This window comes from Bombina bombina, chromosome 4, assembly GCF_027579735.1.
Source record: "Bombina bombina isolate aBomBom1 chromosome 4, aBomBom1.pri, whole genome shotgun sequence".
In the NCBI taxonomy this organism is placed as follows: domain Eukaryota; kingdom Metazoa; phylum Chordata; class Amphibia; order Anura; family Bombinatoridae; genus Bombina; species Bombina bombina.
Window position 1 is genome coordinate 106,714,208 of NC_069502.1, and position 22,376 is coordinate 106,736,583.

General features: G+C 39.2%; 1 protein-coding gene across 3 annotated transcripts in view; it reads left to right on the top strand.

Moving 5' to 3' along the window:
• Nucleotides 1–22,376, top strand: part of LOC128655959 (cytochrome P450 2K6-like) — a 393,574-nt gene that overhangs the window by 243,959 nt on the left and 127,239 nt on the right. For all 3 annotated transcript variants that reach the window (XM_053709567.1, XM_053709570.1, XM_053709568.1), the window contains one exon: nt 20,130–20,303. In XM_053709567.1, the coding sequence (XP_053565542.1) occupies nt 20,130–20,303 (174 nt within the window). The remainder of the gene's footprint in view (nt 1–20,129; nt 20,304–22,376) is intronic.

Consider the following 22,376-nt stretch of genomic DNA (forward strand, 5'->3'; position numbering starts at 1 on the left):
TTATCTTTATGTTTTTATCATATTGTGTGTCTAATCTTAGTAAGTTTGGAACACTATTTTATTGATGCCGGCATCCATTTAGAATTTACTTGTTACATACATCAAATGTTGTTTGTTATCCAATAAATTTTATTACTTGATTTAAACACATTTATTTTTATTCATAAGGCTTTGCTCGAAATATTAGGTGGTATATGACACTGACCATTTAGTCCTTTTGAGAGATATTCTGAACTATTATACTTATTAAGTTTTCTTTTCAAACCTATTATCCTACTTACAATATTATTGTTTTTCATCTATTTGTGGCGTTATTGTATTTAGTATACATTTTTATTATACATTTTTATTATTATTATTCCCATAATATTGGTAACTTTTGTGATCCCATTTGGGTTTTTTATTTTCATTATTATCTCTCAGCTATTCTAGTGCTATCCCATTGTCCCCCCCTTTTTTTAAAATATCTTTTTGTTTAATGGCAAATACTTCAGACAAAAATGTGGCACTGCCATGGGGGCCACATGTGCACCAACCTACACCTGCCTCCATCTTGGTTGGTGGGAGAACAACATTGTGTTTGGTGAACACAGCGACTGGGTTGATGCACATGTGGCCCTCTGGATTCGCTATGTGGACGATATACTCATCCTTTGGGATGGAACTGAACAGAAACGTTTACATTTTGTCTCTATTCTCAATCAGAATGATCTCAATATTTTCCTCACATGTAACTATGATGCTAATGAAATCGGCTTACTGGATCTCCTTGTAGGTAGAAGAGAAAATATGGTAGTAACTAAAGTATGTCGTAAACCCCCAGCATCCAATAGCCTGCTGTTGGGTTCTAGTCATCACCCTGAAAATTTAAAAAAGAGTATCCCTTATGGGCAATTCTTGAGATTGCATAGAATTTGCACTGATGACTCGACCTTCAACAAACAGGCTGTTGAGATGACTGATAGATTCTACGCCAGAGGATATTCTAAAAGGTGTGTAAAAAGGGCCCTATTTAGAGCAAAGAGTGCCAATAGTGATGTCCTGAATAGTTCGGCGGCGAATAGTTCCCAACGAACATAGCTTGTACGCGTTTGCAGCGGCGGGCGAACATATGTGATGTTCGGTCCGCCCCCTATTCGTCATCATTGAGTAAACTTTGACCCTGTACCTCACAGTCAGCAGACACATTCCAGCCAATCAGCAGCAGACCCTCCCTCCCAGACCCTCCCACCTCCTGGACAGCATCCATTTTAGATTCATTCGGAAGCTGCATTCTTAGTGAGAGGAGGGAAAGTGTAGCTGCTGCTGATTTAATAAGGAAATCGATAGCTAGGCTAGTGTATTCAGTGTCCACTACAGTCCTGAAGGACTCATCTGATCTCTGCTGTAAGGACAGCACCCCAAAAAGCCCTTTCTAGGGCTAGAACATCAGTCTGCTTTTTTTTTTTCCTGTGTAATCTAATTGCAGTTGCCTGCCTGCCAGAGTGTGTGTCAGGCTCACAGCGTATACAGTGCCCACTTGTCCAGTGCCACCACTCATATCTGGTGTAACAGTAGTGTACATTTAAAAAAAAAAAAACTTTTTTGACTGTGAAATAATAGCAGTCAGTTTCCTTCACGCGTGTGTGTTTCAGGGCCTGCCAGGGCACAGTGTCACACCAGTGCAACTCATATCTGGTGTAACAGTAGTGTACATTAAAAAAAAAAACTAGAAATTTGACTGTGAAATAATAGCAGTCAGTTTCCTTCACACGTGTGCGTTTCAGGGCCTGCCAGGGCACAGTGTCACACCAGTGCAACTCATATCTGGTGTAACAATAGTGTACATTAAAAAAAAATAGAAATTTGACTGTGAAATAATAGCAGTCAGTTTCCTTCACACGTGTGCGTTTCAGGGCCTGCCAGGGCACAGTGTCACACCAGTGCAACTCATATCTGGTGTAACAGTAGTGTACATTAAAAAAAATAAATAGAAATTTGACTGCAAAATAATAGCAGTCAGTTTCCTTCACGCGTGTGCATTTCAGGGCCTGTCAGGGCACAGTGTCACACCAGTGCAACTCATATCTGGTGTAACAGTAGTGTACATTAAAAAAAAACTAGAAATTTGACTGTGAAATAATAGCAGTCAGTTTCCTTCACACGTGTGCGTTTCAGGGCCTGCCAGGGCACAGTGTCACACCAGTGCAACTCATATCTGGTTTAACAGTAGTGTACATTAAAAAAAAAACTAGAAATTTGACTGTGAAATAAGCGGGCGTAACCCTTACACTACCTGATTGATACAACATCATACCTGATGTTTTAAAGCATGTTATTCCAAACAATTTAGGAATGTTAGGTGATTAATGCCCTTTATGGATTAAAACCAGACTCTGCATCAACTATGTAATTTTCCATTGGAGTTTTGCCATGGATCCCCCTCCGGCCTGCCACAGTTCAGGTGTTAGTCCCCTTGAAACAACTTTTCCATCACTATTGTGGCCAGAAAGAGTCCCTGTGGGTTTTAAAATGTGCCTGCCTATTGAAGTCTATGGCGGTTCGCCCGGTTCTTCCGTTCGCCTTTGGGAAATAAAGGCATTATCCTGATCATGTGTTCCCTGCATCCAATAAAAAGAGCTGTTCAGCTGGAGTGATGTCAGAAAAGTACCATTCCAGTTTGATACATCGTGTATACCGCTGGACGCGGTTGGAATGTAAAGATCTGCAGCACCTGTGGCACGCTTTAATGGAACATTGATACATACAGCTACATATTGCTTCATTTGGTGATCACTTATTGAGGGCGGTTTATGGAAAATCAAGAAATGTTACTTTGCATTGTGAGATTTTCTACTGCTTACGAAGCAAATGTGCATGATTTGAAACTGACATTATCCTGCTCACTGCATAACAGCTTTTTTCTGTATTGCCTTTAAACATTTGCTGGGCTTTAACTGCTTTTTAGTGCAATATCCATGCATTAACAACATCATTGCTTGGCTTCATCTAACTGTCTTTTCATATCTGCCGCTATTGGACTATTTTTTGTGGTGCACCACTTGAGAATAGATCTTGCTCTGTTCGCTATAGGGGGACCCCCTTGTGATGTGTGAGTTTTTGTGTGAATGGTTTTTACGTGTTCTATTGTATATATTATTAACTATTATAAAGTATTTTTGCACTTTCTATATGCATTTGTCTTTTATTTAATGGATTATTTTCTTATATGTGCTGATTACCTAGACTTTTAGACCACACGTATTTGTGTAGTCTACTTCCTTTTTTGAATTTATATTTATATTCCTCTTCTAGGTTGCACTATAAGTTTACTTACTTGAAGTGAGCATTACAATTTTTTGTTTTTTGTCTCTCCTTGTGTCCCCCAGACCGCAGAAGTTTTTGTTTTGTTAAAGTATTGTTTAGCTTAAATCATATGGTAGGGTTAGTGGTTTAACTGTGTGATTATCTGCTCTCAACCTTTCTCACTACCCGTCCTTATCCCCTACCCATCCCCACTAGTCCCCTCCCTCCCCCTAACCCCCCTTTTCCCACCTGACCAATTATCCTACCCTCCTCTCCCCTCTCCGCCTTGCAATCTACATTCAAATCCTCCTCTAGGTACCATATGTAGATACACTCATCCTCAGAAGGGTCTACCCCATTAAGGCACATGCCATCTCCCTAAGTCCTTTGCAGACTCTGAAGTGAAATAAGCTTGTGATGGTGTAAGCCCTGTTTCCCCTTCCTCGCACACTGTCCCTCTCCCCTTTTTCCCCACCTAACTCATTTCTAATTGCCATAAAATAATCCTTTACTTAATGGAAGGCTTAACCATCTAGGTATATATATATACAAATGCAACTTAAAAAGAAAGGATTGAACATGTATCTAAGTCAATCAAAGCGGGACACTGGCTGCACCAAAAGTCTATCAAAAGCCTTTATTATCATAAACTCAAACAGTTTTAACAGGCTGTCTACCCTCCACCCTATTCCTAAAACCGTGCAACTACACCTTAATGAATTACAAAAAGATTAGAACAAGCCGGCCGGCTGACAAGCCAAAATGCAACAGTAACAAAATATTTCAGCTGTGATGTTATGCGACCATAAAAATATGAACTGTGTGTCAAAATTGACTTCCATATAGTCCATTTGAATTTACATGGGGCCCCAAAAATTGTGATTGTCCTACTTATTATAGAATATTAAAAGTCCAGGCACTTAGTGTTTAGAACACGCTCTGGTAAGTGTAATTCCTCCAGGTATCAATGCAATATGGTAACACCTTTCTGCTGTGCTTATTATGCTGTGCATATAACTGGCTCCATCAGCAACTGAATCATTAGGATAAACAATGCACAATGTACTATGGCAGGACAGACCAGGCCGTCCACCGCAAGACTATCCAGCCTTATACAGGAATAATGTCAGCTGTACCTGCTTTCCAGTTGGGTCAACCTGAAATGTTCATTGTTTACTTTCGGCTTCTTCACTTGCTCACCGCCATGTACGCTTCAGCATTGTTGTCCGAATTCAAATTTCACTGGCTCGTTCACAGCTGTTCACCTCCTGTGCATGCTCAATCATGACGCGTTTCTCCCCTCCCACATAGGGCTGAGTGTCGGGGCCTCATCAGATGTATTGATTGAGGGGTGTGTGTCAGCTTTTATACTCTCATTGGCTCAAAAGTCCACCCCTTAAACAGCATTCGCTTACTTGACAGCTGATTTTAAACAACTATTATTCACTACGGTTTGAAAATTGCACAGTGTCGGAACTGATCATTACTATATACACTATTTTTAATTACCACATCATGGCTTTCGTATGCATAGAATTATCTTGCAGTTTCACATTAGAGAATTGGCTTTAAAAACATTGTTTGTTGTTTGAACTTAGCTCATTTAGATATATAATCTCGTTAAGAACATTCTTTTTTGCAGACCAGACCACATTAATCTAGACTTTCCTCTAGGAAACATAAATCTTTACTCTTTTGATAACCACAGTAGTAAATATATTACACATCTTATGTCACATAAATATTAAAGTTTACCTTCATGTCGACATATATCTTATCGATATGTATTTGGAAATTTTGTAAAGTATATTACTAAACCTACGTTCTGAAAGCACATTTCAATCTCAAATTACTTAAAGGGGCCTACATCATAGCCCTTGTCACAATAAGACTAATGGGCATATTCCACATCTTGTATCGCTGTGGATATGAAGATATCTTATCTATATGACAGTGTGTTCCTATACGCTTCTAGCAACATACATTTAAAGGGATTTTTTACGTCAAGAGATAGTTATCACAGAAAACATGCATACTCTATCTTTTCATTTAGGCCCATTGGGCTTAATGTGTTTAATCTAAAGATCCACCTTGATTCATGCTGCAAAATTATTCTATCAAGATGACCTCCTCGCTTATTTTGTTTTAAGCACTCAATGCCCATAATTTGCAATTTGTTGTGATCTGAGTTATGGAAAGACTTAAAATGTCTTGCAACTGGGCTGTCCATGTCCTCATTTTTAATATCTTCTCTATGTTCTCGTATTCTGCTTTTCAACTCTCTGGTAGTCTTACCTACATAGAACTATTTGAGTTTATGATAATAAAGGCTTTTGATAGACTTTTGGTGCAGCCAGTGTCCCGCTTTGATTGACTTAGATGTTCAATCCTTTCTTTTTAAGTTGTATATTAATTGGGACAGCTAGCACGGTCTTAAACAATGGAAATTTGAGCTATTTGTGCACCACCACACATTTATATTTTTTTGCTTAAGTATATATATATATTATTAAGAAAGTTATCTATTTTAGGGTTACTACCCCAACAGACACTAGTTCTATTGTTTTGTTTGATCTGTCTTATTTATTTTGAAATATATATTGCATCATTTTATTAGGAAGAACTGTACTTAAACTGACATTGTTTACTCTTTCTGCCTTTAGTGTCGGGCAGTTAAATAACAAAGAAATATCTTGGTCACCTCTCCTCCTTCTTTTCAAACTCACCCCCTTTCCCTCGCAAGCTAGCTAGCTTCCCTCTTCTTCTTTCCCACTCTCTTCTCCTTCCCCTTTTTTTTTTTTTTTTTTTGTTTTGTTTGTTTTGCTCTGATATCTCTCCTCAGTATGGACCGGAAAAGAAGTAGGTTCCAGTCTCATTACCTCACATTAACCTCCATAAACACGAAAGGATTAAATAACCCAGGTAAGAGATTGATTGCTATAAAAGAATTTAAGCGCCTGAACAGTCAAATAATCTTTATACAAGAAACACATTTCCGCAAGGGAAGAGAACCAAAATGGTTTGACAATACGTACACTACGGCATATTTCTCATCGGGTTCCAAGAAAAAAGGAGGTGTGGGCATACTGCTACACAAACAGTGCCACTTAATTTAACACATATTGAGAAGGATTCAGAAGGACGATACTTAGTGGTGCAGGGTACGCTATACAGTCACCCAATCACATTAGTATGTATATACGCTCCAAATATAGCTCAGCACCAATACATAAAATGAGTAGTCAAGGAACTGCTGGATCATTCAAAGGGCCCAGTGTTTATGGCTGGGGAATTAAATCTTCCCTTAGATCCGCAACTTGATACTTCAAATGGGGTGTCTAATGTCCCTAATAAGACTGTCAAGATCGCTGACATCCAGCTTCATGACATCTGGAGAACGTTGCACCCAACAGAACGCGATTACACATATTACTCTCCACCACATTACAAATACTCACGTATAGATTATTTCTTTACAGACTCCATAGGGTTAGACATAACGGTTGACTGTAAGATAGGTTCCATTACTTGGTCCGATCATGTGACCGTGATGTGCACAATAGACTGGCCTGACATTCCACCTACGACATACATTTGGAGACTAGACGACTCCCTGTTAGAGTCTCCCTTTATAGCAGATGACGTTTGTAAATCCTTGACAGAATACATTTCGATCAACGACCCTTTCGGCACCTCGTTAGCAAACACATGGGAAGCACATAAGTGCGTTATACGCGGAGTATTTCTCAAACACAAAGCCAAACTGAATAGATCATATAGAGAGAAACATACACAGCTGTTACGGATGATCTCTGACCTGGAGTCTAAGCACAAACAAAACCCAACTGACGGAACAACCAAAACCCTCATTGACGGGGCCAGGAATGAACTTAAGAACCACCTTCTAGCAGCCCACCATAGACGCATGCTATGGTCTAAACAGCAATACTATGAGGGGGTAATAAACCCGGCAGACTGCTAGCTAGATCGATACGTAGATCACAACTCAAAATGTACATACACTATCTAAACTCCAAAGATGGCTCCAAAATTAAAAGCAATAACCAGATAGCGGGAGCTTTTCACACATATTATAGTAAATTATATAATTTGACCAACACAGCAGACGCAGTACAATCCACTGAATCGCCAACCAACAAAGAAAGACAGATCGATGACTATTTATCAGGGTTAGACTTGCCCCAATTAAATAGCGCAGACGTAGACGCACTTGACGCTCATATTACCCTGGAGGAACTGTCTGACGCAATCAGAGATCTTCCAAAAGGGAAATGCCGGGTCCGGACGGACTTACACCCAGATATTTCAAGACATTTCTCCCTCTACTAGCCCCACACATGCTTCAACTATTCAGTAGTCTGAGGGACTGCCCTAGGATGTTGGAATCCATGCTAGAGGCACACATAACAATTATTCCTAAACCGGGAAAGGAACCCACTGCCCCTGAAAATTTTAGACCCATATCCTTATTAAATACAGATACAAATTTTGGCTAAGATTTTAGCAAAATGGCTAAACAAATTTCTCCCAAATCTAATTTCCCCTGAGCAGGTGGGTTTTATTCCGGGCAGAGAGGCACAAGACAACACCACTAAAGTTCTACAACTGGTCAATTTCGCAAGAGTTGAAGGAGTACCGACGACACTCTTCTCGACCGTCGCAGAGAAGGCATTCGACCGGGTCGGTTGGCCTTTTCTGCATCGGGTGATGAAATCTATGAATTTTGGGGAGTCTTTCCTAAATATGGTGTTCGCTTTATACTCGAATGGCTCGCTATCTGATCCGTTCAAAATAACAAATGGAACCAGAAAAGGGTGCCCTTATCCCCGCTTTTGTTTGCCTTGTCTATAGAGGCTCTGGCACAAAAGATTCGACATAACACTAGGATCACAGGGATTGTAGTGGGTGACACAGAACATAAGCAAGCACTCTATGCAGATGACATCCTGTACACTCTCACAAACATAAGCACATCTGTACCTGAGCTTCTTAGAGAAATAGACTTATATGGAACAGTCTCAAATTTTCACTTAAACCTGGGGAACTCTGAACTACTGAACATTAGCGCTCCTTAGGGGGACGTAGAAATGCTCCGGGAAAAATACGGGGTCCCAATTTCAACAACAAAGCTCCAATTTCTGGGTATATATATATCACACAAACACCAAGACTTGTTTAAAGACAACTACCTAAAATTAAAAAATGAAATCATTAGAGACCTTTCATCATGGAAAAATAAGCCGCTTTCGTGGCTTGGTAAAATAGGGATTATTAAGATGAACATACTGCCGCAAATCCTGTACATTATGCAAACTATTTCGATCTCCCTCCCAGGAGACTATCTGTCCCAATTACAGGGAGCATTAGAACAATTTTTTTTATGGGCGTAAAACCCAGAATACCATGGAAAACCATGTATCTCCCTAGAGATAGAGGGGGGCTGGGTTTCCCAGACTTGAAAACATAGAAGTGAGCTATTGCACTGCAACATATAGTAGAGTGGTCTCAAAACACTGCTCACAAAATGTGGGTTGGAGTAGACAGTCAGATTCTTGGGCTCAATAATGTAGACACGCTAGCTTGGATACCCTCGACACAACGCCCCAAATTTTTAAATAAGTATCTTATTATAAAGGATGTTCTGACTGAGTGGGACAGAGCGGCCTCTACCAATGTTTGTATCATAACCAGACTTTCACCCCTATTACCTATAATTGAGAACCCTGCATTACCTTATTACAAACTAGGAACTAGACTGCACTCACCATACACCCTTAAAGAGGGGTGCCTTTATAATGCGATAGAGAATGGGGGGCTTAAATCGCAACGCCAAATGTCGGAGTTAAATGACTCTATATTCTCCTCCTGGTTGAGATAAAACCAACTGCTGCATTATGTATCGCACCTCAAACACAAAGATCAACTGTCTAGAGATCCCACCCCATTCGAACGACTTTGCATTGCGAGTAATCCACAGAGACGACTGGTATCCCTTATCTATAAACTTTTGACAGACAGCTCTGACCCCCCCCCCTCCCCACATACACAACAGCCTGGCACAGAGAACTTAACAGGGAATGTGACCAAGAGGAGTGGTTTAAAGCGTTCTCGCTGGTCAGTTGTTCCTCAATATCGGCCACTGTACAGGAGATCCAACTGAAACTACAGTGTAGATGGTACTTTACCCCAACTAGGCTACATCGCCTTTTTCCCGCTGCCAGCCCTTTGTGTTGGAGGGGTTGCGGCGATCCTGGGACGCTTTTGCATATATGGTGGTCGTGCCCGAGGTTGAGAAATTTTTGGGAAGTGATAATCAAGCAAATTTCAGAAATCATACAAATAGAGATTCCAGAGGCTCTGGAGATGATACTCTTCCTGAGCCTCCCAAAACTCAAAAGCGCGCACGCCCGATCTCTCTTATTAATAATGCTCACAGGAGCAAAACGACTGATCCCCAAAAAATAGAAATCATCTGATGTCCCCACAGTGAATGAATGGCAATCCTCAGTGACTGATCTCCTTACCTTAGAAACACTGCATTTTCTTAAAACAAACCAAATAACAACCTACGAAACGATGCTAGCACAGTGGAGGGGCTCCCTGACTTAAGCCTGCCCACCTAAAATAGATTAACTGGGGGGTCATGGGGTTGGACCCAGTTGTCCGAGAGGTGTAATTTTAATTTTCCTTTTTTTCCTCTCTCCCTTTCCCTCTTTCCCTTTTCTTTCCTTCTTACCCCTTTTCACTAGATTCCTCTATTCCATCTTAGCCTTTACCACTAAGTCATTTATACTTCCTACGTACAAAAGAAGAGAGGAGGAAAAACTCTGAAGTACCAAGAACCTGTTAACTGTTATATATTTGTTTATTTGTTTGAAAAATGATAGATAAAATATCAAGCTTTTTGAAGGACCATCATTAATGAACAGCTTTGAATTTTGAAAACATGTCTATATTAACTGTCATACCAGACGTTTCTAATTTATGTATAATTGCTTTTTTCTGAACAATAAAGCTTGTTTAAAAAAAAATATATATATACTTATAGTTTAATGCTAAAAGAAAGCTGATTTCCCTTACTTTAGGAAATAGGTTTAATCATTCCTCTTTCATTATTCTCTCTCTTTTTTAAAGGTTAAAAGTTATTTTGAGGGTCTGCAGCAATAATCCTTTGAATAAGGTAAATTATTTTACCATTTGTGTGTAGATTATAATACATGATTACACTCTCTCCCTGCCCCTATAATTAAATCTAATTTATACTGAGAGACTTAGGAGGATTTCTTATTCCTCTCATTTTAGTGATTGAAGGGTGACTATGATTATTAACTAAAATTCTGACACAATTTGCATTCTTATGTGAATTTTTGAATAGGCATATGTATTTTATGATGCACAGTGGGAAGCAGAACTTAAAGAGTCACTAACAAAAACAAGTGGTTTAGACAATGCAGATATTGAGGATCAAAATGTTTTTTTCGGGGGGCGGAGCCTACACTTGGAGCGGCAGGACGTGTCTCTGTGAAGCTCCTGCTTATATTTTGCTAAAATCTGCTTTCTGGCTGACTACAGAGGAACATGCTATAGTATTACTTATCTATTTGGAAGTAGGAATTACTACTACACTTAACCAGCGTTTAGGAGCTGATAAACTGACAAGCCTGACCTATGCTCTCCAAGTAAGCAGCGCGCAACTTTTTGTTGCTAGGCCATATCTGACTTATCGACGAGAGGCGCGCAGCTGAGGATCCTGCACAGATCCCCCCCCCCAGGTTTCTGGGTTATAAAGTACACAGATACTTCTTGGCACATCAAAAATCTATTCAAGATTGACATTTATTTCTGGGGAACCTCAGACAGTCTCCTTATTGAAGCACTCACCTTACCGCTGTCTTTTCCCAAAATGGCGGCACTGGATACATGGGAACATTACATGCAAGCTACTCTAGACAGCTTCCTTTGTGATTTGGTGTGCGATCTGCACAGACTATTGAAGCCAATGCTCCGGAGTACAGCACCGAGGGGAGACTCGAGTTACATAGTCCCTCAGGAGAGGGAGGGAGACACTGGCACCAGAGGTCAGAGGAACACAGACGACCGTGCGATGAGACCGTGCTCACTGTTTGCCATGGCGGGCGATGATCACCCGGCTTACTCTTGCAATGCTGGTGCGGTTTCCATGGTAAGCGGCAAAATTACACAAGAGATCCAAACTCGGCCACTTAAGAATCCCACGCATACAGCAGCTGTACTTACCTGGAGAGACCCTGCTGAGGGACAACCAGGAACTCAAGACCGGCTGCGAGGCCGCAGAAGCGGCTCATCTGATCTGGTGCTGCGCTACTTCAATGCTTTTATCAAAGGAACTCTACTTCCACTGGGGACTTTTGCCCGCAAGGTACAGACCGGCCCAGAGACATATATCCAAAAGAGAGGGATCGGTTAGTACACCATCTACTGACTTTTTATGGCCAGTAACCTCTGGATAGAATTTACTGGAAGAGAAGTATTTTAATGTTCTTTTAGCTGCCTACAGATCGATATTGGGACTGCTCTTCTATAATCATCCTTTCATAGGAAATCTTTACTTTGCAGCTACATTCTATTTGTTTGTTAAAATCTAGTATACATGAACTTTAAGGGTGGCACTGAAGCCTGAGACAGGAGTGACTGTAAATGTTGGGACATTTAACTCTGTATTGCACCCCGCGCTGAGTTAGATTTAGTGGTCCTGACTATTTCTACGTGGGTACATATTCTCCTCCCCTGCATATAATTGAAGTTTATTATTTGCATGTGAAGCAGTTAATATTGCTAGATATCGCATGTTTATAGGCATTAGCTTTCTGCTAGTTTATTTAAGAAAAGTTTGTGGAGGAGATATTTGTTTAATTCTGTCACTAGCAATTAGTTATTCGTTATCCGCATAAGGAGTATTTTCCTATTTTATGAAATACTTAATTAGCAACATATACAATAGCCTAAATAAGCTTCTTTTTTTATATACAATGTTCTGTCTAGTTTAAGAGACGTTTTATACCATTAGACAACTCATTCAATATTTTTACGTGTGAGCTGATGATGTGACAGATTATCTCCACTAGAGGGGAGTAGAGATCTTTCAATGTCCAGTTGGTGTATAGCTAATATAGATGTACATCGAATTTATACCTACTGCTCAGTTATTTTGAGACATATCATAACTGTGAGGTTACTGAAATTTGAGACTTCATTGATGGCTAAAGTAAGTTTATTTACTCTTCCAGAAACAATATGTGTGTTTACTGTTAAATTGATTATGCCAAGGGCTGTTAATATGCCTCTGCCTAACATCCTCCTGTAAGGTACTTATGCCTCATAGTCTCAATTGCGATTTAGGCAAGCTGGATTCTTATGGTTTACTAATATATTGATATGCTATAATCACACTAACATTCCCATACATCTTGCAAGGGTTGTGGTATAGTCACAACTCTTGCTACATAGAGTGACAAATTATAGACTACCAGATCTATATTTCTGTGCATAATTTTTATGAGTATTGAATTTGAGCATAATGACTGATTTTTCCTGTTATACCTATATCTTGCTAATGTAGAGTAATATAAATAACTACCTACTGTTGATGTACTGTCTGCGGCCGAGATGGTACTTTTATAGTCTATTGATAGAGAGAGGTAATTACTCATGGACACACTTATACATTACACGGACCACCCTATGGCTCTAACTCCCTAGAGCTTAAATGCATAACTCTGGATTAACAGCAGCCATATATCTAGTTTGACCAAATTACACAAATATTTATGAAGATCTTATCTCATACCCCCCATGGCAGGATTCTGCATCTTACTGAATCACTATAATATAGCACATTCTACAACTAATTATTTTACCAAGGTCAGCAATGATGGTTCCCCCTATTAAAATAAAGTTCAACACAAATTTTATCCTCTATGTCCCTAATCTTTCAAATATACGCTTAACCATAGTGAAAATTGATAATCCCTCCCTTACAATAAGAAAAAATAAGATTCACTGACTGAGACCCAGCAGTGGTCTCTTACAGTTTCTAATAGCCCTCTTTATCTTAATATACTTCCTATAACATTGAAAGATCCAAGAGAGGTCTCATAGTTTGTTTAGAGGGTGTATAGTTGGATAGGCATAATCCACATATTTTGATTATACAAATGTCTTGTAACCTTATTTTTCTTGTTTTCATTTGTTTATGGATTGAATGTCTGGAAATTGCCTCTGTATGTACTCTGTTCTGACATTTCAGCACTGTATGCCTTAAAATGAATCTTAATAAAAAATAAAAAAAAAATAAAAAAATAAAAATAAAAAAATAAATGTTTTTTTCGCTTTAAAGAAATATAGAAACAATTTAACTAGACAGATCAAAATAAGAGCTGAGAACTCAAGTGTAACTAACTGTCAGCCAGATTACGAGTTTTGAGCACTATAGGGAAATTAACGGCTGCAGAATTTTCGGCAATATTTTACTCCCTATAGCGCTGGTATTATGAGTTTTAAAAAAGCCGGCGTTTTGCGGGCGATATGACAGCGTTGAGCTCTATACCGCACACGAATACCAGCGCTGCTTTGAGCTGCTGTTATGTGCTCGTGCACAATTTCCCCATAGACAACAATGGGGAGAGCCGGCTAAAAAAAAGCCTAATACCTGCAATCACGGAGCGTAAAGCTCCGTAAAGCTGCCCCATTGATGTCTATGGGGATTTTTTTTTTATATGTTTAAACCTAACACCCTAACATAAACCCTGAGTCTAAACACCCCTAATCTGCCACCCCCGACATTGCCGACACCTACATAAACTTATTAACCCCTAATCTGCTGCCCCCAAAGTCGCTGCAACCTAACTACACTTATTAACCCCTAATCTGCTGCCCCAACGTTGCTACCACCTACCTACTTTTATTAACCCCTAATCTGCTGCCCCCAACGTCGCCGCAACCTACATTACTGTTATTAACCTCCAATGGGATTGAGCTCGCAATCTATTGGCTGTTCCAATCAGCCAGTAGAATGCGAGCTCAATCCTATTGGCTGATTGGATCAGCCAATAGGATTAATGCTCATTCCTAAAGGATTTTTTACCCTTTAATTCCTATTGGCTGATAGAATCAGCCAATAGGAATTCAAGGGACGCCATCTTGGATGATGTCCCTTCAAGGGAACCTTCAGTGTATGGCTGAGACCGTATGAAGAGGATGCTCCACACCGGATGTCTTGAAGATGGACCCGCTCCACGCCGGATGGATGAAGATAGAAGATGCCGTCTGGATGAAGACTTCTGCCCGTCTGGATGATGACTTCTTGCCGCTTGGATGAAGACTTCTCCCGGCTTCATTGAGGACTTCTTGCTGCGTGGATGAGGACTTCGCCAGCTAGATGAGGATGGATGTCTGGTCTTCCAAAACTGTAAGTGTTTCTTCGGGGTTAGTGTTAGGTTTTATTAAGGGTTTATTGAGTGGGTTTTACTTTTAGCTTAGGGTTTGGGCAATGTAAAAGAGCTGAATGCCCTTTTAACCCCTTAACGACCAAGGACGTACACCACACGTCCTCAAAAAAAATACAGTTAATGACCGAGGACGTGTGGCGTACGTCCTTGGTCTGGAAAGCAGCTGGAAGCGATCCTGCTCGCTTCCAGCTGCTTTCCAGTTATTGCAGTGATGCCTCGATGTGGAGGCATCCTGCAATAACCCCCTTTGGCCATCTGATGCAGAGAGAGCCACTCTGTGGCCCTCTCTGCACCAGACATCGATGGCCGGTATCGTTGGTGGGTGGGAGCTTACGTGGGAGGCGGGTGGGCGGCCATCGATGCTCTGTGTGGAGTGGAGGGGGGTGGGATTGGGGGCGGGACCTACGGGGCACGCACGGGAGCGCGCACGTGCACGGGGGTGGTGGGCGGGCGCGTGCACGGGGCGGGAGCGGGTGGGAACCGCTACACTACAGAAAAAAAAGTTAAAAGTTAAAAAACCTAATAAAATTTAAATATTAAAAATGTAATCTAAGGGATCTGGAAGGGGTTGGGGGTTGGTCTTGGTGAGGGGGGAAAGCTACACTACAGAAAAGGGCATTTTTTTTTAAAAAAAAGGCACATTTTTTTACAAAACTGGGTACTGGCAGACAGCTGCCAGTACCCAAGATGGCGCCCATTAAGGAAGATGGGAAGGGTTAGAGAGATGTTTGGTGGGGGATCAGTGAGGTTGGGGTCTAAGGGGGATCCTAAACATCAGCATATGTAAATATGCTTTTTTTTTTTTTTTTTTTTTTTTTTTTTTTTAAAAGGGCCAAATACCTTTTATTTTAGTACTGGCAGAGTTTCTGCCAGTACTTAAGATGGCGGGGACAATTGTGGGGTGGGGGAGGGAAGAGAGCTGTTTGGGAGGGATCAGGGGGTCTGATGTTTCAGGTGGGAGGCTGAGCTCTACACTAAAGATACAATTAACCCTGCAAGCTGTGAAATGGTGGCATGAAATATGCCAAAATGGGCCTAGATCAATACTTTGGGTTGTCTACTAAAAAAAAATATATACATGTCAATGGATATTCAGAGATTCCTGAAAGATATCAGTGTTCTAATGTAACTAGCGCTAATTTTGAAAAGAAATGGTTTGGAAATAGCAAAGTGCTACTTGTATTTATAGTTTACAAAAAAAGCAAAGAAAATGTAAACATTGGGTATTTCTAAAATCAGAGCAAAATTTAGAAACTATTTAGCATGGGTGTTTTTTGGTGGTTGTAGATGTGTAACAGATTTTGGGGGTCAAAGTTAGAAAAAGTGTGTTTTTTTCCATTTTTTCCTGATATTTTATAAATTTTTTTTATAGTAAATTATAAGATATGATGAAAATAATGGTATCTTTAGAAAGTCCATTTAATGACAAGAAAAACGGTATATAATATGTGTGGGTACAGTAAATGAGTAAGAGGAAAATTACAGCTAAACACAAACACCTCAAAAATGTAAAAATAGCCTTGGTCCCAAACGGACAGAAAATGGAAAAGTGCTGTGGTCATTAAGGGGTTAAAGGGACACTGTACCCAAATTTTTTCTTTCGTGATTCAGATTAAGCATGAAATTTTAAGCAACTTTCTAATTTACTCCTATTATCAAATTGTCTTCATTCTCTTGGTATCTTTATTTGAAATGCACAAATGTAAGTTTAGATGCCGGCCCATTTTTGGTGAACAACCTGGGTTGTCCTTGCTGATTGGTGGATAAATTCATCCACCAATACAAAAGTGCTGTCCAGAGTACTGAAACCAAAAAAAACTTAGATGCCTTCTTTTTCAAATAAAGATAGCAAGAGAATGAAGAAAAATTGATAATAGGAGCAAATTAGAAAGTTGCTTAAAATTGCATGCTCTTTCTGAATTACAAAAGAAAAAATTTGGGTTCAGCGTCCCTTTAAGGGCAATGCCCATCCAAATGCCCTTTTCAGGGCAATGGGTAGCTTAGGTTTTTTTAGATAGAATTTTATTTGGGGGGTTAGTTGTGTGGGTGGTGAGTTTTACTTTTGGGGTAATGTTTGTATTTTTATTTGCCAGGTAAAAGAGCTGATTTTTTGGGGGGCCATGCCCCGCAAAAGGGCCTTTTAAGGGCTATTGGCAGTTTAGTTTAGGCTAGGGGTTTTATTATTTTGTGTAATTTAGTGTTGTATTTGATTAATGTAATTTATTTAATTTTAGTGTAATGTTAGGTTTTACTGTAAAACAGGCTAGGTTTTATTTTACAGGTAAATTTGTATTTATTTTAAATAGGTAGTTAGTAAATAGTTAATAACTATTTAATAACTAATCTACCTAGTTAAAATAAATACAAACTTACCTTTTAAATAAAAATGAAACATAAGCTAGATACAATATAACTATTAGTTATATTGTAGCTAGCTTAGGTTTTATTTTACAGGTAAGTGTTTATTTAGTTTTAAATAGGAATTATTTAGGTATTAATTGTAATTTTTTTTTGGAATTATTTTAATTATGTTAAAGTTAGTGGGTGATAGGGTTACGCTAGGGTTAGACTTAGGGTTAGGTTTTGGGGTTAATAACTTTAGTATAGTGGCGGCTACATTGGGGGCAGCAGATTAGGGGTTAATAAGTGTAGTTAGCTGTCGGCTATTTTGGGGGCAGCAGATTAGGGTTTTCATAACAGTAATGTACTTTGCGGCGATGTTAGGGACAGCAGATTAGGGGTAAATAAGTGAATGTAGGTGGCAACGACATTGGGGACAGCAGATTAGGGGTTAATAATATTTAATTAGTGTTTGCGATGCGGGAGTGCGGCGGTTTAGGGGTTAATTTGTTATAGTGGCGGCGATGTCCAGAGCAGCAGATTAGGGGTTAATAATTTTTATTTTAGTGTTTGCGATGCGGGGGGCCTCGGTTTATGGCTTAATAGGTAGTTTATGGGTGTTAGTGTACTTTGTTACACTTTAGTTATGAGTTTTATGGTACAGCTTTGTAACATAAAACTCATAACTACTGACTGTCAGGTGGCGGTACAGATCTTGTAGTTATAGGCTGTACCGCTCACTTTTTGGCCTGCCATGCAAACTCGTAATACCAGCGCTATGGAAGTCCCATTGAAAAGGGACTTTTTAAAAAAGTGTGGTACTTACGTTGCGACGGCCAAAAAGCTGTGCGGTACAGCTATACCTACAACACCTGTAATACCAGTGTTAGTGAAAAAGAGCCATAACAATGCTTTTTCACTCATAACGCACAACTCGTAATCTAGCTGTATATCAATAATGAGATGATACCTAAGGGTCTTAGGTTACACTTAGACACAGGGCCTAGTACTAAGGAAGATGAGGATGTTGACACCTTTAGTCGTGAATGGAATGATAAACTATCAAAGTGTACTTTGGATTTGATGGGGATGTTAATTAAAAGAAATGACAAAACAATGTGGGATGTCAATAAATTTGAAAGTGATCCTAATTTCTGTAAACTAAATGATGAAACAAAAACCATTATTGCAAAATGACAAGCTGAGATAAAAACAAGAAATGTTTGCAAGCTACACAGAGATCAGGATGATAATAAGCAACAAAAGGTTTACACATATAGGTCACAAAATTCAAATTTTCAAAAGGGAGATATAGAAGATGGGGGAGGAGGAGAGGAGGCAGAAAGAGGAAACGACAGAACAAATATAACCTTAGAAGATAGGAGATACCCCAGCAAGGAGGGAGACAAACCAATCAGATGCAGGACAGGTTTTCAAACAGGGGGAGATCCAGGAGGAGGTTTTTCAGGGGATACTAGGTAAACATGCAGAGGAGGAATTATAGATAGTCAATCTTTCTTCCTTTAGCTTAAATCAGGCACACATTTCACTTTTGAAAAGAGGTTTGTCATATTGTCCAATGAACCAAATGGATAAGTTTGAGGTTATTAAGGACCTCTATCTATTTGGCATAAAATTGGTTCTCTCTCAGATAATGGGAAAATCTCTAGATGAAAGTAAATAAATGAATAAGGAAGATAAAGAAACATTGGAAGTTTTGGAGACACTTTTAAGGGAGGGAGTAGAACAAGATCCTGAAAGTAAGATATCTCAGATAACCAATTCAACTTTTAAACTAAAGTCTTCCTTTATGCCAATATTGTCCCAGGTACCAGTGGTCAATCTGTTTGTCAAAGCAATTGAGAAAGAAATAGAAACTTTACAGATTTACACTGCTACCAAGGACAATTTGACAAAAAGTGAAAGAAGGGCCCTTAATGAGATCTCAAGGTCCACGATCCTGATAATTAAGTCAGCAGACAAGGGTGCTGTATTGCTTACCAAAATTCAGTGATAATTACTATAGTAAAATTTGCCCGACTATGAAACTGAGACACAGAGGCCTATTTATGAAAGGTCTTGCAGACCTGATCCGACAGTGCGGATCAGGTCCGCAAGACCTCACTGAATGCGGAGAGCAATACGCTCTCCGTATTCAGCATTGCACCAGCAGCTCACAAGAGCTGCTGGTGCAACCCTGCCCCCTGCAGACTCGCAGCCAATCGTCCACCAGCAGGGGGTGTCAATCAACCCGATCGTACTCGATCGGGTTGAGTTCTGGCGATTCCTGTCTTCCTGCTCAGAGCAGGGGGACAGGGTTATGGAGCAGCGGTCTTTGTGACCGCTGCTCCATAAGTTGTGTTTCTGGCGAGTCTGAAGACTCGCCAGAAACACGGGCCGTCAAGCTCCATTCGGAGCTTGATAGATAGGCCCCAAAGAGTGCAGTGTAATGCTGTAAACAGACCAAACTGCAAATAACAAAATGGTGCCAGTCACCTTCTTGCAATCTCGCTGTGAGTACAATACAGCTTAAAAATTATTGTAGGATGGACTTCAGCTTCGTATTAGCACTGCAGTAGTGAAGTGCTATAAAGCGGGGTATTCCTGTATTTGTGACTTTTCAAATTGTCTTTTTCTAAATAAATAAATTCAAGCCTCAGACTGGGAGCCTGATTATCAAAAACTTGCTGGCTGGAGGGAAATGATGTATAATTTTTTTGAGCATTTTATTTGAGCCCTTCATAGCTATATAAACACAGCACTCAAGGTAAAAACTGTCTTCTTAAATTCTTAAAAGAACCTTGGAGTAATGGCGAGGCATCATCGATAATGTCGCCAGAGCTTTAGATTATTGGGCCCTGGGAGAGATGGATATCTACCAAAACAATCTTTTTAAGAACAGCATAATTTATTTACTTTTTCAGTACAATGTTATGTGGACTAATCCAATGTTTTTAAGTTTGCCTCTAATTGTTTCTCCTTTTTGCTTATTTCCAGTTGTACAATGCATACCCATCCCTGTTTCGCTGGATACCTGGAGTTCACAAAACAATTAAGAAAAATATGAATGAGTATCATAATTTTATTAGAGAGACCTTTGCAATACAAAGGGAGCAACTGGATGCTAATGACCAGAGGAACCTTATTGATGTATTTCTTGTTAAACAAGAGGTATAGTAAAATTATGTTTTGCTCACGTAGATGTATTTATCACTCTATAGATAGCCAAAACATTACATTATCAATCTTAAGAAATAAAGGGTATCCCAAGAAAATTGTGTTTGTTAACTGTGGGCCAGATTACATCTAGTCTCTAAATATATTTTTTGCTTGTGCGTTAACAACACTGGAAGTAAACATTTAACCCATGCGTGTTAGCACTTGTATTACAAGTTGAATATAAGTTATTTGCATGCTCACAATTAGCTGGACACGTAACGTTAACCTGACACCACATTAGACCTATAGTGCTAAACCAGAAGGTACTTATAAATATTTTACATGAATAATGTTCTTTACATAGAATATGTTTAATTTTTTTAACCCCTACCCTGAAGGCTGGTGTTGAAACAGGGGTATATGGTCCCATTCGGGCCGTGATAAATCGGCCCCAAGGTCTTCATTTGCTCTAAACCGAGGAGTGCAAATTCATTTATGTGCAAGTTAATGCAGTCATGATATTGCTTATTGCGACCTGTGCTAACTTTAGAGCACTTGTAATCAAGCCCAGGTTTTGTGGGGAAAAAATAACCCAAAAATAAGAAGGTGTTCATGTAGGGAAAGTTGGTTATTAGCCCTACCTCTGGAAGATGAGACTCCTTATTAGAAAGAGGAAGTTCTTCTTTTGAATTAGGGGACAGATGAAATTACACCCAAGGGTTCTAAGGAAATTTAGAACTGTTATTGCCAAACCTCTACTCTAACTTTTTCAAGACTCATTATCCTCAGGCATTATACCCCAGTACTTTTGAAAAGCTGATGTGGTGCCAATTTTTCAAAAGGAAAGAAGGGCTGATCCAGGAAGTTATAGTTCGGTAAACCTGACATTGGTAGTAGGGAAGATAAAGGAAGTGATTATAAAGGATTATACTCAAAATTATATTTGTGTAAACAATATTATGAGTTCAGCATGGTTTTCTGAAAAAATAGATCACGTCAAACTAATCTATTTATATTCTATGGGGATGGAAAGAAGGAAGGAAGAATGTAGATACAGGTGAATAGCACCTCCTAATTGTTGTCATTTGAATGTAAATAAATGTATGTGATGCACTTGGATTTTACAAAGGCTTTTGATACAGTGTCACATGTGAGCATATTGTACAAAATTAAGAAACTGGGAATAGCTGGAAATGTTAGGCCATTGATCAATAACTGGCTAAAGACAGAGGCAACAAGTAGTAGTAAATGGGACATAATCAGTTTGAACAAAAGTAATTAGTGAAGTTTTTTTTTTGTTTGTTTTTTTTTAATATTTTTTATAAATGACTTGGAGGAAGGATTATCTAGCAACATCTCTATTTTTACAGATAGAATTGTTTTGTATAGCATTTTGGTCAGATTTATATAAGTGTTGTATCAATTAGATTTTTTACTACATCACATTCATCTCTTTATTGCATTTTGAAATACCACATCATATTTTTAAATTTTTTGTTCTGGATAACTTGGGGAGTTTTATATAGATATATAGGGGAATATTTATCAATCTCCATATGCAGCTTGAAGTCCCGCTGCTCCATGGAGTCGGGTACCATTGGAATATTGTTTTTAGGGAGTTCTCTTTTAGATCTGCGCTTAATAGACCCCTAGAGGCCAAATTGAATATACTATCCCAAGTTTCCTTGTCTATGGAGATCTCTAGCTCCATTTCTGCATAATTTAATTTTTTGGATTAGTCTCCATTTTTTGTAGAGCTATATATAACCTGGTTATAGTATGTTTAGGTCTACTACGCTCTGCACATATAAGTTCCAAATGGTTTCAGGTTTGCATGTAATTGTCTTGAGATATTTGTCTAAGGAGGAAAATAATTGGAGGTATAAATACCAATGAATCTTAATTGGGGACAATTTCTCTTGTAACTGAGAAAACGCCATTGGTTTATTTTGTATTAAAAGATCTGCCACCCAATACAAGCCTTTATTTTCCCATTTAGCTATTTCTCTCCTAAACTCCCTGACCAGAAAATATCTGATTGACATTAGAGTGGACTTAACTGGCCACAGTCCCTTTTTCAGAGCG